This window comes from Verruconis gallopava (assembly GCF_000836295.1).
Source record: "Verruconis gallopava strain CBS 43764 unplaced genomic scaffold supercont1.24, whole genome shotgun sequence".
NCBI lineage: Eukaryota > Fungi > Ascomycota > Dothideomycetes > Venturiales > Sympoventuriaceae > Verruconis > Verruconis gallopava.
Genome location: NW_015622160.1, coordinates 152,687 through 167,826, shown reverse-complemented (window position 1 = coordinate 167,826; position 15,140 = coordinate 152,687). Strand labels below are relative to the sequence as shown.

Here is a 15,140-nt window from a genome sequence, read left to right as displayed (position 1 = left end):
CCGCTGTATGACCGATATTTGAGAGGCTAAGCTGAGGAATGTCACGGATGAGTTGCTCATACCCGGTCTTGCGCTGGTAATGGCTAGGGTTTCGAGTCAACTTGTATGTCCCATGCGGCAACAAGCCTGCATAATCAGATGCTTAAGCTCAGAAGGTGGATCTGGCGAATCAGCCTGCCGAATTCGGAGAGGCGATTCGAGGCAGAGAAACTACAGATCAACTATCCGCATAGTCGTTTCAGAAACCATTGCTATCGCATCCAACAGAATGCCCATCACCCAGCATGGAAAGCACGAATTATCGTGCAAATATAGTTACGGTGCACGTGTTTGTAAAGTCGTATTGCTAAAACGAGATTTCTGGTCTCGTTTGGTCACGAACTTGAGCAACTTGTGCTTAATCTGAATGCTACTCTACTGTCCCAACAAAGAAGCTCTTTCATATAATCCGAACCAAAGCCATGTCTTCTACTGAACTCATTTCGCAAACTGCACAGAAAACAACTCTCAAAACCCTAAAACATACCAAGGCAACCGCCATAATAGCTTCCGAAGAAAAATATACTGCCAAAGGCTTGGAATCTTTGCCCGTTGTCCTCGTCCGTGGTCAGGGCGCAAAAGTCTGGGACATTGATGGCAAGGAGTACATTGACTTTTTGTCCTTTTTTTCGGTGGTGAATCAAGGACATTGCCATCCCCGCATTTTGAAGACCATGATCGAACAGTGTCAGAAGATACAATAGTCTCCAGAGCTTTTCATAACGGGCACTATGGACCGCTCTGCGAGAAGTTCTGCAGGGCAAGTCAGTAATCACTCGTTTTGTAGCAGGAAAGCTAACTTCGTGGCAGCTTTTGGACTTCGACCTCACGTTTCCAATGAATTCAGGGTCGGAAAGGTGGATCTTACCATCAAAATCTCACGAAAATGGTCACAAAAAATTAAAGGTGTGGAAGAAAATGAGTCAATTATTGTTACTATAGCCGGAAACTATCACGGTAAAAGTCTTGGACCTCTTTCGGCCTCGTCAAACGAGTACATTCGAGATGGGTTCGGACCCTATATTCCAGGTGTGGGTCCAATTATTGATGGCCATATCATGCGATTTAGCAATATTGAAGATCTCAATCATGCCTTTGAACAACAAGGAGACCGTACTGGGGCTGTAATACTAGAGTGTGTCCAAGGCTACGCTGGATGCATTCCGGCGGATAACGCTTACCTAAAAGAAGCCCATGCATTGTGCAAGAAATACAATGCCCTATTTGTTGCAGATGAGATACAAACTAGATTCGGTCGCATTGGATATTTGATGTCCTATCAAGCAGCTGGAATTAAACCCGATATGATAACACTAGGTAAAGCATTAACTGGTGGCGCATATTCAATGAGAATGGTACTAGGAAGAAAAGAAGCTTTCGGTCTGCTTCTTCGTGAACAGTAAGCGTTAGTCCCTGCTGCCGTTACTACTTGCTTATAACTCTTAGACACAGTTCGACGTTCTCGGGGAAACCCTCTGGCATGTGCAATAGCTTCAGAAGCGGTCGATGTTGTATTGGATGAGCGTCTCTCGGAGCGATCAATGAGACTTGGCATCGAGTTGAAGAAGAGATTAGAATCGATCAAATCTCCGTATACTTCACTATCTGTAACTGGTCGTGGATTGTTCTTAAGTCTCCATTTGGATGAATCGCATCCTTCTGGTCGGATAGCAGCAAGTCGACTCTGCGCTTTGACGAGAAAAAGGGGGATATTGGCATACAGCTATCCCAGTCGTATCAGACTTGCACCTCCACTGATCATTGAAGAAGCAGATTTGTGGCTCGGAGTGGGCGTGATAGAGAAGTCTCTTCACGATCTGGTCAGCTCGGAGGAAATTCATTAGTCGGCATCTTACCAGACTTTTGAATCAGAATGTTATCTTAGATTTTTGAAGATAGACCGCTAGTCATCCAAGTCATCCGCTTCAGCCGTTAATTAGCTTGTCGTTTAACAAAACCATCCATACCAAGACCAGCACTAGAGTCAGCGAGTGAAGTTTGTAATTGCAATCCTAGAAAGGCGCAAAGCTTTCTGTATCGGGAAAATAGAGGCGCCGCTAGCAGCTACCACATGCGTATCTACGCATCAATAGTCTCAAGGCCTAGAACGACTTTTTGGGCGGCGATTCTAGTCTCATTTATGAATCCAAGCGGCTATCTATCAATGCTTCCAATCCAAAGTCTCCATTTTACGACTGAGCTCGACCAAGCAACATCGTACCCCGAGAAAAGAATAATTTTTCTATGAGGAATACGAACGCTTAGAATGCCAACAACGACAGAAGTAATCACGCAGCTGCCTCTTCCAATGATTCTACCCGTTGCTGATAAGGTTGTACCCAAAAAACCCGCCAGGTACGACTCAGATGACCCTACAACAAAAGTATATGTTCTTCCTGTCTTTTCGTCGAAAGAAGAAGAGCGCAAGTGGGCGAAAGAGCCGATGGTAGGAGTGTTCCGTGTGTTTGCAAGACACGGGTTTGCAGATGGCTTTAACGGACACATAAGCTTGCGAGGTATGCATAGTTGAACACGAATGTGCACTGTACTTGCTAAAACATGTCGCATAGATCCTATTGAACCGGACAAGTTCTGGATCAATCCCTACGCAAAGCACTTTGGAATGCTATGTGTATCCGACTCGGTCCGCGTGACAGCCGCTGGCAAGTATGTGGAAGGATCAAAGTCCAAGATTAACACGGCTGGGTTCATAATTCATCTGACGATTCACCGTCATCGTCCAGATATCAACGTTGTGTGCCACGCTCACTCTACATACGGTCGGGCTTGGTCATGCTTTCCCGCACACGGCACGTGAAAGATCCTCACCAGAGTCCCGTATTAACACAAGCTACTGTGTTCCTGCAACTGGGGATCCCGATGGTAAGATTCCGGTATCATGGTCCCATGGCACAGACACCAAGACAATCAACAAGTTTCTCAAGCAGGATCTAGACGTGATAGTGCTTTGCATGCCGCTGACGACGTCATCGCGACATATAATTTCTGAAGAGCAGTTCCATATCATGTCGCAAAAGAAGAAGCCCTTCGTGATCAATGTCGGAAGAGGCCAACTGATCGAGCGAGAGGCTCTGATCAAAGCTCTGGAAGAAGGTTGGATTAGTGGTGCCGCGTTGGATGTTACGGACCCAGAGCCACTTCCAAAGAAAGATCGATTGTGGGAGACACCAAATCTTTTCATTACACCGCATGTGTCTTGGAAATCAATGAGCTACTGGGAGCGGGTGTTGGACATCCTCGAGCTGAATCTACAACGACTGGTCCAAGGACGCCCAGTATTGAACGCAGTCGGGAAGCCTTAGCTTTAACTTAGCTGATTCAATCTGAGAAGAATGGGTTATAGCATATATGATGCTGTGGGGTGTTTTCTGACAAGATTGACCTGGCCTCCGCAAGCTGCGAACATATCGATGAGAAGTCAACGATGTACACGCACCTTTTCATTCCACAGATTCGGGGTTACGTCGCAATGTAGAGTCAATATCTATCCTTACGAATGTTTGCATATTTCAGATGGCGTGTTGTAAACAGTCTGGCTTGTGCTACACTGTTCCTCGGCGGATCCTCGCTGCTCTGACTGAACATCCCGTCAAGTTTCCCAATGACCGTTTCTTCGAGTGGAATGTTAGAAATCGCCTGATTAATCTTCTCGCTCAGCGTTCCGACAAGATCAAAGCTCACGTAAGTGGTCCTGGGTGGAAGAAAAACGCGACACAGCAGTCATCAAGTGGCTTAGGCAGGGTCCCCCACTTTTGCAGACGGCGTTTGCGCCGATGGCGTCACCGGCCAGAAACTGCGAATTGCTAATCAATGCCCCAACCGCAGAACAGACATCCAACTAATCACAGTCTTGACCGCACACCATTCCCGCCCCCACCTAGCATAACTCCATTTGTTTCACTTGCCCTGCAGCGTGTGCTCCAACACTTGCATATATACATGTCTGTCCCATTCGCCGTCCTCAAACGCACACTGCTCACATCCGCGCCACGACTTAGACTGTCCACGTCGACGACGACGGTGCTCGCATCCCGATTTTCATCGAGACCGAGCTTTCACGCATTCCAGAACATAAACTACGCCTCAAGAAGAGCATTCGCCATGGCCACTGAAGCTGCTAAGGACGGCGGTGTCCACAACCTCGCCTCGTACGTTGAGGGTAGTGCCGTTTCTATCGAGCTGGGTCGCTAACAAAACAATTCAACCAGAAAGTCGGACTGGGAGAACGTTCTCAAGGAGAAGGGCCTTCTCGTGCTCGACTGCTTCGCAACCTGGTGCGGCCCTTGCAAGATGATCGCCCCCAAGGTCGTCGAGTACGTTTCCTCCCCCACAATGCCCACCCACGACCTCGTCGCGCGATGCTGACAATGTGATGTGTTCAAACAGGTTCTCCAAGGAGTACACCAACGTGCGATTCTACAAGATCGATGTTGACGAGGTCCCGGACGTCGCCCAGGAGCTCGGCATCCGCGCCATGCCCACGTTCCTGCTGTTCAAGGACGGCGAGAAGGTCGAGGAGGTCGTCGGCGCGAACCCGAACGCCATCAAAGCCGCCATCGAAAAGCACGCGTAAGCCGCTTCCTCGTGTTGGGCGGTGAATTGCAAAGCACCATCTGATGGCGTACAGTCGTAGCGCACACCTATAGGCGATGGTATTTTGATCATGAGCTTGATAGAACTATGAAACGGTACAAATGATGAGGCGGCCGATGCCTCTAGAAGCACACATGAGTAAAAAAAAAATGCATTGCTGTCGCCTCCATGGGCGCACATCCTTTTTCGAAACTTTTCTTTTGAAGTATTTCAGTGATGCAGTAAACGCGAAAAGAAAGGACTACAAACGATCTCTTTACCGCCTCTGATCCATAAAAACTTAGTATAGCCGTCAGAGCTCCCCTAGTCTGGCAATCGTCATGAATGGCGCTAGGGATGAGATCACGTGATAGCAACCCTGCGCGGAAGTGTTTACATTGGAGACGAAAACACCAAAACAATGAGAATGCAGCCACCACACCTCACATTGCACAACTGAGGTAACCCTCTGTGTTGTCCCAAAATACGATAAATTGAAATCCTTTGAAGGCCAGAGAAAATGGACTTCAATGGACGGATGAGCATGGCGCGTTCGTCGCAAGCGCCGGGCGGGGGTCGCAAACAACAAGAACCGGAGGATGCCTTTATGATGGTGAGAGAAGAATCATGGTCGAAGAGCAAATGCGCAGACGCTGACGGGCTTTGGCCTTTTCCTTTTTCAACAGCCCGACTCAGAGCTCGCGTTGTGTATCACAGAGATCGGTATCCCGTGCACGGTGGACGACCTTCGCAGACCGAACCCGCAACACGTTCAGAAGATATTCGAGTACTTTGCCTACATCCTGATGAACATCACCAGAGACGTCGTCTCGCCTGCGATGCGCGCCGCAGCGGAGGAAATCGTGGGGCCGGATGCAGATCGGCTGTACAGCGCAGACACTAGAGACCTCATGGGCTTCTTCGTCATGCTGCGCAAGCTTTTGATGGAGGTACGTTACCCCGCCGAAGAAGTCTACGGCGTCTTCCTCGGCGCTTTCCCGTCGCAGTACACGAACAGGATGGCGAACTGACCGGACATGCAGTGCTCGATTGACGACTTCACGTTCGCCGATCTGTACCGGCCGACATACGGGCGCGTCACCAAGATACTGTCTTACATCATAAACTTTGTGCGCTGGCGCGAATCGCAGACGAGCATCATCGACAAGCACTTCGACGAGGCGGAGCGTACCAAGCTGCGGGTGCAGCAGCTGTACGCCGAGAAGGAGAACCTGGAAGCGCGCCTCGCCCAGCTGCAGCGCGAGCGGGCCGGGGTCGAGAAGGCGAACAGGGAGAAGGAGCAGCAGTTTGCCGAGCTGAAGCCGAACCTCAAGAACCTGATCGAGAAGAAGGACCGGCTGCAGGACGAGTGGAACCGGTGCCAGCAGGATCTCGACCGGCTGAAGCAAGCGTACGAGGAGAAGGCCACGGCGCTGGACGGTCTGCGCGAGGAGGCCAACCGGCTCAAGCCGTACACGCTGCAGAAGCTGGAGACGCTCGAGGCGAACCTGCGCGAGCTGAACGCGACGCTCGCCGCCGAGCGGTCGCAGATCGACTTTCTCGACCGCAGGACGCGCGCGCTGCAGACGTCGTCCGACTCGTTCGCGACCGTCGCGTCCGACGTCCAGTCGCTGCACCGGCTGCTCTCGGACCTGGCCTCGGACCTGCAGAAGGAGGAGGAGGAGGCCTCCAAGGCGGCGCGGCACAGGGACGCCCTGTCGGAGCGCGCGAACAGCGTCGAGGACGTCGAGCGCCAGGAGCGCATGATGCAGAAGCAGCTCGAGAGCATAACGGCGCGCACGGAGAAGATGCGGAGGAACGCCGATCAGAAGAGCGAAGAGGCCAAGGCGCGCATGGAGGAGCTGAGAGGCGTGATCGCAGAGCTGCTGAAGGAGAAGCAGGAGACGAGTCGCCAGGTCGAGAGAAGAAAGGTGCGCATCGAGCAGCTGGAGAAGAAGGTACGTGAGCTTTTTAGTTTTTTTTTTTTTTCTTCACTTCTTTTTCGTCTCTCATTCTTCACTCATCATTACCCTTCCTACCTCCTCAGTCGTTCCTTGAAAGAGGCAATTGGTGGCAGTACTGACGTGCGATTGTGCAGATGGCCGATCTGAAGGAGCAGATTGAGCTGGAAGTGCAGGCCGCTAAGGAGGAATACGTGAAGATGGAAAGTCATATCCGATTATACATCAATGAGATGGAACAGGCCATGACCTAGTCTTTTCTTTCTTGGAACATGTCTTGACCACTCTTCCACATGAAAATGGCGTTGGTTGGGTACCGAGGATTGTGATGGGACGGTGCTGAAATGAGAAACTAAGAAGATACCACGGATCACGGCACATACACAGGACGAATTAACGGTTCTCACTCTTGAGAAATGCTCTTTCTCTCTTGGTTTGTTGTTAATAATAAGACAAAGCCAATCGGGCTTTCTTGCTCTTTTGCTGAGCGTTTTGGGTCTCGTTATCCTTGATGTCGTGAATCTAACCATACATGCAAAGTACCCATATAAGCCTGAGACTGTTATCAGACACCCACCCAAGAAGGACGTATCGAATAGATAAGATATATGGCTTTACGCCATGCGAGATGTTTTCGTTGTGTCGCCGACGCCGTGTTCCAATGCGGTTGTCCGTAGAAATTCTTCGATTCGTAGGTCATCGGCTCGAGTCGCTCCTGCACACAATTCGAACATAAAATAAAACCCCAGCAAAATTAAACCCCCCTCCTAGTTATCCTAAAAATCCTTTTTTATGTTCCTCTGTCATCTTTCCATAGACGGATTACGAAACTCCAAGTTTTGAATATGCACAAGTATGTGCCAATTACTTATTTCCGGTCCACATCTCCTTCCACTTCACTTCGTCAAAAATAGCCAGACGAGCCGTGCCTCGACATAGAAGCACTGCCCATGTTTGGATTCTGTGCTACATAATGTGGCTGATAAGATTGCTGGGACAAGTTGAAGTCCGTTACGGGAAGCGGATTCCGTGCTTGTGATGGCGATTGCTGCTGCAGAGCGCCATGCCCTTGACTCGGAGGCGTCATCGATTGTTGCTGATGGGACGGTGCAGGTTGCTGGTGGGCATGCACACCAATTTGCGGGAAGCTCTGTACACGGATTGGTGCTGCAGAGGGCCCGGCGACTGAAGGCTGAGGATGTTGCGGCATCTGCGGTAGCGTAGGAAGAGGTGGGGGAGCAGGAGCCTGCTGCTGCTGTGGAGGTCTCGTTACACTCGAAGGGGAATCAGGAGGAGCCGTCCACCCCCACTGCTTCAAAAGCCCGGGAAGTACGGCACCCAAGTTCCACCCCGAGCTCTCTGCAATGGATTTGATGACCGCGAGAACTTCGTTTTGCTGCTGGGCATCCGTGAAATTCTCGCTCGCAATGGCCATGGAGCGGATGGACACGCATGCTACACCCCTAATGCTGTGGTTAGTAAGGATGTTCCACATCAAGTGTGTAGGCAGAGCGCTCACCTGTCCTTGGTATGCGTCACTATGCCGCATATCATCATCGCATTCTCCTGCTCCATGTCCCGCATCTCGGCCGACTTGTTGCGGGGATCCATCGGATTCAACCGAGAAAGCAGCACGAGTCCCGTATGGTAGAGGAGACGAGCCATTATTGCCGTCCGTTTGATGAGCCAAACCTCCGGGTACACAGATCCTATCGTGGTCTTGAACGCATCGACGCAGCCCATCGGATGCATTGTGCGTGGCGCCAGACGATTCCACGTGTCAAGCTGTGACTTTAGGTGCTGCCACTCGCCCATTCTTGTTTGTCGTTCCAATGGCAAGTCTCCCTCAGCGCTGCTGCGCGCGCGAAAGTTGACAATCTTGGACATGATGTACAATATCCTCTGAGTCCATACTTCGTCACTCTGAGGTGCCGTCGTGTTAGAGGCGAAATCCATGTCAACACCCCAATCCGCCGGATCCCAGGCCACCGGAACGTTCTTGGTCATACAATCCAAGACCTCCATCATCACGTTGATCCAGAAACAGGCCGCCCCGACACCAGCAGACTTCGCGTTCCATCCGCATTCTTTGATCAGGGCCCGGGCACCTTTAATGTGGTTCATGCGTTGTATGTAACGTTCGGACATGACCTCATACACGTTCAGGATCGTAGCCGTGGTTGCGCACATGAACGTGTCACGCTTGTCATTTTGCAGGTTCTGGAGCAAGTACGACGTTGCGGTGTTGTAGAACTGCGTCGCATTCTCGTCCCATTGTTCCTGTGGGTGCACGAGAGCAAGGTGGCGCGCTCCGCAGGCGAGAAAGGAATTGTAGAGCATATTGTTCGCAAGCGCACGGTGGGGCAGTTCCTCTGAAAACTTTACGGTGTCAGTGTGAAGTTCGAATGTCTCGTGGCGATGACTTACATGCTTGTGGGCATCCAAGCAATCCATCCACAGCGCAACTTCTTCAACAAATGCTTGCATACAATACAATTCCTTTGGGTCCCGAATGTAATCTCTGGATTCGGCCGACACGGGATGTTCCACCTGCGCGTACGAAGGCGCCGTCATAGAAGCCACATTAGATCCAGAATATGCTGAGTCCGAATGCGAATGGTTATAGTGATGCGATGTCTCGCGCTGCTGGCGTTCTTGTGCAAGTGCCATCTGCTCTTCCGCGTAGGGATCCTGGACGATGCCATGTATGGCTGGCAGAGGCGGTGGTTGTCCCGAGTGAGATGTTGGCCCAGAGAAGTCGAACAGCATACCATTCTCAACACGATACGATAACTGCTCGCCTTCCTCTGGAAGACCATACTTCGCCAGCCCCCCCTTGTATTCCGAAGCGATCTCTCGCGACTCGTCATGGAATTGAACGTTCCAGTCGCGTACAGGGGCCATTCGTGGAGGCGTGCGCACCTGTGTGTCGATGAAGTTCAATCTTACCCCGCGTTTGCATTGTCGATTCGACTTCCTACAGTTCTGGCAAACGGGTTGCGCCTCGTCGCACTTCAGATGTCTTTCGCGACAAGTCAGACATCCTGTCCGCACTCTCCTCGGCTTGCTTGTCGGGCTGCTCTCTGTCGCAATCAGGACGGGGTCGGCGATCATCTGGTTCACGCCATGCTGTGAGATTATCATGCCAGGGCTTTCGTTGGTGTGATCGGCCTCCGAATGGCTCTTCTTGCTTCTCTTGGTCGCTCTGGGGCTGTCGAGGGAACCAGCCAAGCTGGCGCGTTTGCTGGCGCGCTCAGCCGCGATTGTGAGGTCCGAAGCGGTCGACGGCGAGATTGCCGGGTCGCTGGCATAAATGTAGGGGTAGGGTTGTAGCACCCCGCTGGGTTCGTACGTTGCCGCCACGTTGAATGCTGGCCAGAATGGCCGGTTGGGGGTGGCAGCGGTAGATACGAGTTTGCAGCGGGTTTGGTCGTAAGGTGACCAGGCAATTTTATATAGCTTGCTTGAGCAGATGCATGATCCTGCTTCGACTATTCGTCTCGAGGGTACTCGTACTCAAAGATGCCGTGCGCGAGACTGTGATTCCAGCAGGCCCAGACACGCACTCCGTCTCACACACATACAGAGGGGAGAGACAGAGAGAAGGCGAACGAGAGAGCTGACGTGTGGCGTACAACGGGTATGTGTCGATTTGCACTCGCAGGCGTCGTAGCAAAGACACCACGCCAATTGTCAAAAGTCACCACTTTGCACTGCGCCCAGCACAGGTAGAGTATGCGGAGCGACAAACGTACCTATAATCGGAGCACGTCGGCGTCACCCTCTGCACACATCATACACAACACGCGTTTGCGACTCTCGGTCAAGCGTCGGACGAGGGTTTTGGAAACGATCCACGAGGGTGTCGAGTTCGGTTTCGTCGGATGCAATGTTTGAGAACCAGGGTAGAAACTCGGAACGTGGGTGAGGTGAGGCGCAAGCTTGACGCTGGGAGTTGGGAACACAGGCTACCCAGACGGATGTGCAGCAGTTCAGTCGAGGCGGACGCAGATCTCCTGGTGCAAGCAGCGTCGTTTTGGTGTTGGAGGACGGTCTCAAAAGAGGCGGATGCTGCAGGTCGGTTTCTGGTGGGCCCGTTAGAACGGAAGGATGCGGCGCGCAAAAGGAACTGTAGAACGAGGAAAACGGTCAGTGCTTGTGGCGCCACAAGACAGCACGTCAGAAGCAATTCGCCGGGGCCGCGAGACGGAGGCGGGGAAGGACGCTGTGGAACGTGGATGAGAAGAGTCGAGAGTGGTGTCGGCTGTGCGATGCGAAGCGGACGCGAGCGTGGGAGCAAGCGAAGAAATGCGGTGACGGTGAGAGCGGAGGACGCAGATGAGTTTCTGCGATGGGAAAAAAAGATGATCTCAGCGACTTGGGGCGCGGAAAAAACAGCGGCCCAGCAGGGGGCGTTTTGGGGGGGGGAGGGGCCCTGCGCCAGAGGGGGCGCCCCCGGCGGTTCCCGGCCCACCTGCTGCGGCGTAGCACGGTGGTTCGCCAGCGGTGGCCAGTCCCCCCCGGCACGTCTAGCCCTACGGCCCAGGCGATGAGCTGTCGCTGGAAAATCTTCGTCGTCGCTCACACAACGCTCTACACCTCCTGCTGCACGTCCCGTAATGCGCGGGCACTAGACGTGCTCGGCATTACGTAGCATCAGAGCAAGCAGCTCCATACGCGAACGTAGGCCAATGGGCCGCCGTCGCGGTGCTCGTGACGTGCTCTGCCACGGTCCCGTCTCTGTAGCGCGGCTTCAGCGACGGCGTTTGCCCAGAAAACGTGTGCAGTCACCCTGGGCCCTCGCTAGGCTTGAGCGACGGAAATATACAAAAGTAGCTTAACTACCGCTCTGCAGCTGGCTGCTGCTGCTGCAGGATCAGCAGGTCCCGCATGATGCACGTCGCGAAGTCCCTAAAAGCTAGCAAAACTTCCGTGGCTGCTCGCGCTGCCAGCCAGACCGTAGATCCACAGCTGCGAGCTGGCCGGTTTCCTCTGCCCACTCGCCGCCGTCCACGCCTCCAAGGACCGCGCCGTTTGGGGCAACAGACATGTTCTCCTTGACTCGATCCAGAAACAGACACAGAAGGCCACATTGCACAATGGCCGGTTGACGGTTCGTGCTGCGCCGAGGCACTTATCTTGTGGGAAGAACAAGAACGGGACTGCTCGTAGTGAAATGGGTCAAAACCCCCATGCGCCGCTTGTCTTTGCTGGCAACGCGAATCGACGTTTTGTCCAGACAAAGTTCGCGATGTAGCACGTCACGATGCGGGAGCGGCCTCTCGTCGTCGGGACTCGACGTTGTCGGGGCCGCGCTGTTTCATTCGCTCTTGACCGTCATTCGCTCTTCGAGGATCTGAGCTGGCATGCCATAGAGATCTCGCTCGCCTCCTCGTCTAATAAGATCTCGCAAAACGTCGGCCGCGGAAGAGATGACCGAATCGAACCAAACGGCGGCTCGTTTCGAGCGAGGCACGTCGTCAGTGCCGCCGCAATGTGAAAGTCACCACATGCTCGGAAACCACCGCCAGTCTCTCGCCGTTACGTATCCGTATTTGCTTGATGAAGACGGCCCACAGTGCAGACGACGAATGGCCATGCAGCGGCGCATCGGTGTTCCCGCGTTGAATGGAAGGACCGATTGAATCACACCACGTTACTCCTGTAGTACCTCGATCCAATAGTCTCCGAAGACTCCTTGCCAATCTTTCCAATTTTTTGAACGGGGAAATGAATGCATCGCATGAACAGCATGGCCGCCGCTGAAACGATGGAATAATGCCGACAGGCTCTGATCACGTCGTTCTCTTCCGACAAACACGAACGCTGCCGAGCTCCTACAGCGTGTATCTGATGCTAACTGTGCAATGCAAATCCAAGCTACAAATGTCAATATGGTCGTAAACGTAAGAAAGACGGCTTCGAACTTCGCCTTGGAATCTTTTGTAGCGGGCAACTGGGACGGACACGACGTCGGATTGCCGGTGCCTATGCATAGGCGATCTACACGCGTAGATATCGCGAGCCCAAAGTCTACTCTGAACTCGAGTAAATGTGTCTTGAGCCACTCATTTGAAGGAATGCACCTTCTTTCGATTCACGGCTTTGTCTCAAGGACCTATCTCGTGCATAAGCAATGTTTTTTTCGATCACTTTTTTCCACCTGCTCTCACACACTGCATACGAAGCTATCGCAGCAGTGTCCTTTGAATATTGTTTTCGTGGTCGAACGTACGCTATTATCACAGATGTGGACACACCAAAGAACATGGTTGAAAGGGAGAGTTCTGCAGACTTCGGCTACATCATGGCGCCTTTCGAGAATATCAAAACAGAGAACCGTGTGATTTAATTTTTGGGGCGGCTAAATGAATTTTTGCTCTCCACTTACTCCTTGCCTCCCAGGTATCTATACACAACCGAGAAGTCCTTTGATTTGAATTCAGGCTTCGCCTGGACCTCATCGTAGATCTGTTTGGCAAGCGGTCCCATTTTGATGTTCACGCCGAATTCTTCACAAGCTTTGATCGCGAGCTTCAAATCCTTGTTCATCAATGCCACGCCAAATCCGCCTTCGTAATCTCTGGAGGCCGGCGCTGTCTCAACGACACCGGGAACCGGGTTGTTCACCTCACTTGGCCAGCATTTACCAGTGCTGATGTTGATCATACCAGCCAGCGCCTTTGGATCCAAACCCCACGAGACGCCCATGTTCATGGCCTCGCATGTGGCAATGTTGTTCAAAGCCAGGAGGTAGTTGTTTGCAAGCTTTCCCTTCAAGCCTGACGTGGGACCTCCGAGATGCAGCACTCTCCGTCCCATCAGAGACAGGACCTCGGTGGCTCTACCAACCAGCTCGTCTGGGCAGCCAATCATGAAAGTTAAAGTTCCTGCGCCAGCACCAACAGTACCACCAGACATAGGAGCATCGACAAATTTGCCCTGCTTAGTCGACAGAGCGAGATTGGCAACTTCCGTAGAAGTCATAGGATCAATTGTTGAGGTATCAATGAACAAGCGCTCCTTCTCTCCTTCCGTAGACAGAGTGGCAGGCTCCAACATGGCCTTGTACACGGCCTTAACATGTTGAGGCTCTGGTAGCGCCGTAATAATGGTAGACTGCACAACATCAGTAAGGCGCCATGGGCAAATTACCGAAGAATAAGCAAGGCATGTAACTTGTATCAGAGGATTGGCTGTAGTAAGATTTGAAATCATAGAAGAAGCTACAAAAATTTGCAACTCCCCGACTTAGTCATGGATAGGACAAAAATGATCATCATTAAGCGATAAAGGAGGAAAACGAGTAAGCTACTTACCGCTTTCTCAGCAACTTCTCTAGGGCTTTCGGCGGCTAGAACTGTGAAACCAGAGAGCTCATCAACGAATTTGCCAACGGCATCCTTGTTGACGTCGTTGACGATGACTGTGTCTGTTTCGGGAAGCTTCTGTCGAAGATTTTTTGCCATCCGATACCCTGCGTAGACATTAGGATCATGGTCATGTCATTGTGTTGAAAGTACCTTACCCATCTGGCCGAGGCCGATGAAGCCGTACGTTGCCTGTGGAGATGGCGTCGATGAGAAACACCTCCTCGCCCCAACATTGCGAATTGTAGCGGCCCGCCACGAGGACGAGGCTAAACGGGTGACTCCTCTCATCGCGACCCTCGAAGAACTACAAGGCAGGGAGAAAGGTGCAACCAAGAAGCTACAGAGCCGGGTGCGGAGATGGCCCCCTTGATCACGGAGCCGAAGTTGCCGTGAGACGTGCGGAGTAAAAATCTCGAATGGGGAATGAGCAAACACGCAGTGCAAAGCAAGCCTATACAGTGAGGTCAAGGAGGCTCATGTTGTCTGAAGAGCCTCATCAAAGACGTTTGAGAGGCAGCGGCCGCTGCTAGCCGTGCTGTCGGTCCGGGCATGATCTGCTCGATGCCGACGTGGGCACAGGAAAAGAATTTCCATCTCGCCGGAGTTTGTGCTCATCGCCTTTGTGCCTCAGACATCCATTCCCCGTGCCCCTGCCCCACAGCTTGAACATCAGAGTGTTCATTTCACTGCGAAAGTAATATAGGCACAATTGCTGGTGACAAGCTGGCGTTAAAACTTGCAAGTTACGGTATGAACTGATCCCAGCTAGTTCCTACACCCCTTTCACGCGGTGCGGCGCCATATTGATTGCCGCTTCGCGCTCCAATAATTGTTGTTCCTGATTTAACAGACTATTTATTATTCTTCACTTGTGTACTCCTGATTTCCCTTTTCTTACTGATGAGTAGAATTTTGAACTACTTGATTAGATGAAGAGGTTCATACTTATCTCCCCTTAGTTCCCGAGGCACGATGTAGTGACCACATTAAATGCCATTGTAATTCTCAACTTTGCCAGTACCCGTCCGGAAAGCCGGGGCACCGAGCACCCACGTCCCCAAAGGCATCACTCAAGTCTAGATTGTGAAGCGCGTCCAATCCCGCTTTGTTTGTGAACATGGACTCTTGGTGGCCGATCAAGTCATAATAGCCATTCTCAGCGCTGTAAATGAAT

The 15,140-nt window shown here is 52.0% G+C and overlaps 6 protein-coding genes across 6 annotated transcripts; 4 read left to right on the top strand and 2 right to left on the bottom strand.

The window, feature by feature from the left end:
- Positions 1-461: 461 nt before the first annotated feature.
- PV09_06706 (uncharacterized protein) lies at positions 462-1,561 on the top strand (the record flags this gene model as incomplete). The annotated part of the gene is made up of 4 exons (XM_016360387.1): positions 462-643; positions 751-803; positions 850-1,419; positions 1,486-1,561. Coding segments are annotated over 4 exons (879 nt in total), but the record flags the coding sequence as incomplete, so codon positions are not given.
- Positions 1,562-2,305: 744 nt separating this feature from the next.
- PV09_06705 (uncharacterized protein) lies at positions 2,306-3,362 on the top strand (the record flags this gene model as incomplete). Its single annotated transcript, XM_016360386.1, has 3 exons — positions 2,306-2,555; positions 2,610-2,819; positions 2,872-3,362. The coding sequence occupies 3 exons, from the start codon at positions 2,306-2,308 to the stop codon at positions 3,360-3,362; spliced, it is 951 nt and encodes a 316-aa protein (XP_016211725.1).
- Positions 3,363-3,876: 514 nt separating this feature from the next.
- Positions 3,877-4,845, top strand: PV09_06704 (thioredoxin). The gene is made up of 3 exons (XM_016360385.1): positions 3,877-4,208; positions 4,269-4,373; positions 4,447-4,845. Exons 1-3 carry the CDS (start codon positions 4,000-4,002, stop codon positions 4,631-4,633), a joined length of 501 nt encoding a protein of 166 aa, XP_016211724.1. The 5' UTR covers positions 3,877-3,999; the 3' UTR covers positions 4,634-4,845.
- A 216-nt stretch (positions 4,846-5,061) lies between these two features.
- On the top strand, positions 5,062-7,182 carry PV09_06703 (uncharacterized protein). Its single transcript, XM_016360384.1, has 4 exons — positions 5,062-5,245; positions 5,319-5,582; positions 5,676-6,590; positions 6,731-7,182. Exons 1-4 carry the CDS (start codon positions 5,153-5,155, stop codon positions 6,845-6,847), a joined length of 1,389 nt encoding a protein of 462 aa, XP_016211723.1. The 5' UTR covers positions 5,062-5,152; the 3' UTR covers positions 6,848-7,182.
- Positions 6,996-10,957, bottom strand: PV09_06702 (uncharacterized protein). Its single transcript, XM_016360383.1, has 3 exons — positions 9,021-10,957; positions 8,113-8,972; positions 6,996-8,056 (listed from the first exon to the last, which is right to left on the bottom strand). The coding sequence occupies exons 1-3, from the start codon at positions 9,735-9,737 to the stop codon at positions 7,498-7,500; spliced, it is 2,136 nt and encodes a 711-aa protein (XP_016211722.1). The 5' UTR covers positions 9,738-10,957; the 3' UTR covers positions 6,996-7,497.
- A 1,908-nt stretch (positions 10,958-12,865) lies between these two features.
- Positions 12,866-14,531, bottom strand: PV09_06701 (3-hydroxyisobutyrate dehydrogenase). The gene is made up of 3 exons (XM_016360382.1): positions 14,122-14,531; positions 13,913-14,070; positions 12,866-13,712 (listed from the first exon to the last, which is right to left on the bottom strand). The coding sequence occupies exons 1-3, from the start codon at positions 14,252-14,254 to the stop codon at positions 12,981-12,983; spliced, it is 1,023 nt and encodes a 340-aa protein (XP_016211721.1). The 5' UTR covers positions 14,255-14,531; the 3' UTR covers positions 12,866-12,980.
- Positions 14,532-15,140: the final 609 nt, after the last annotated feature.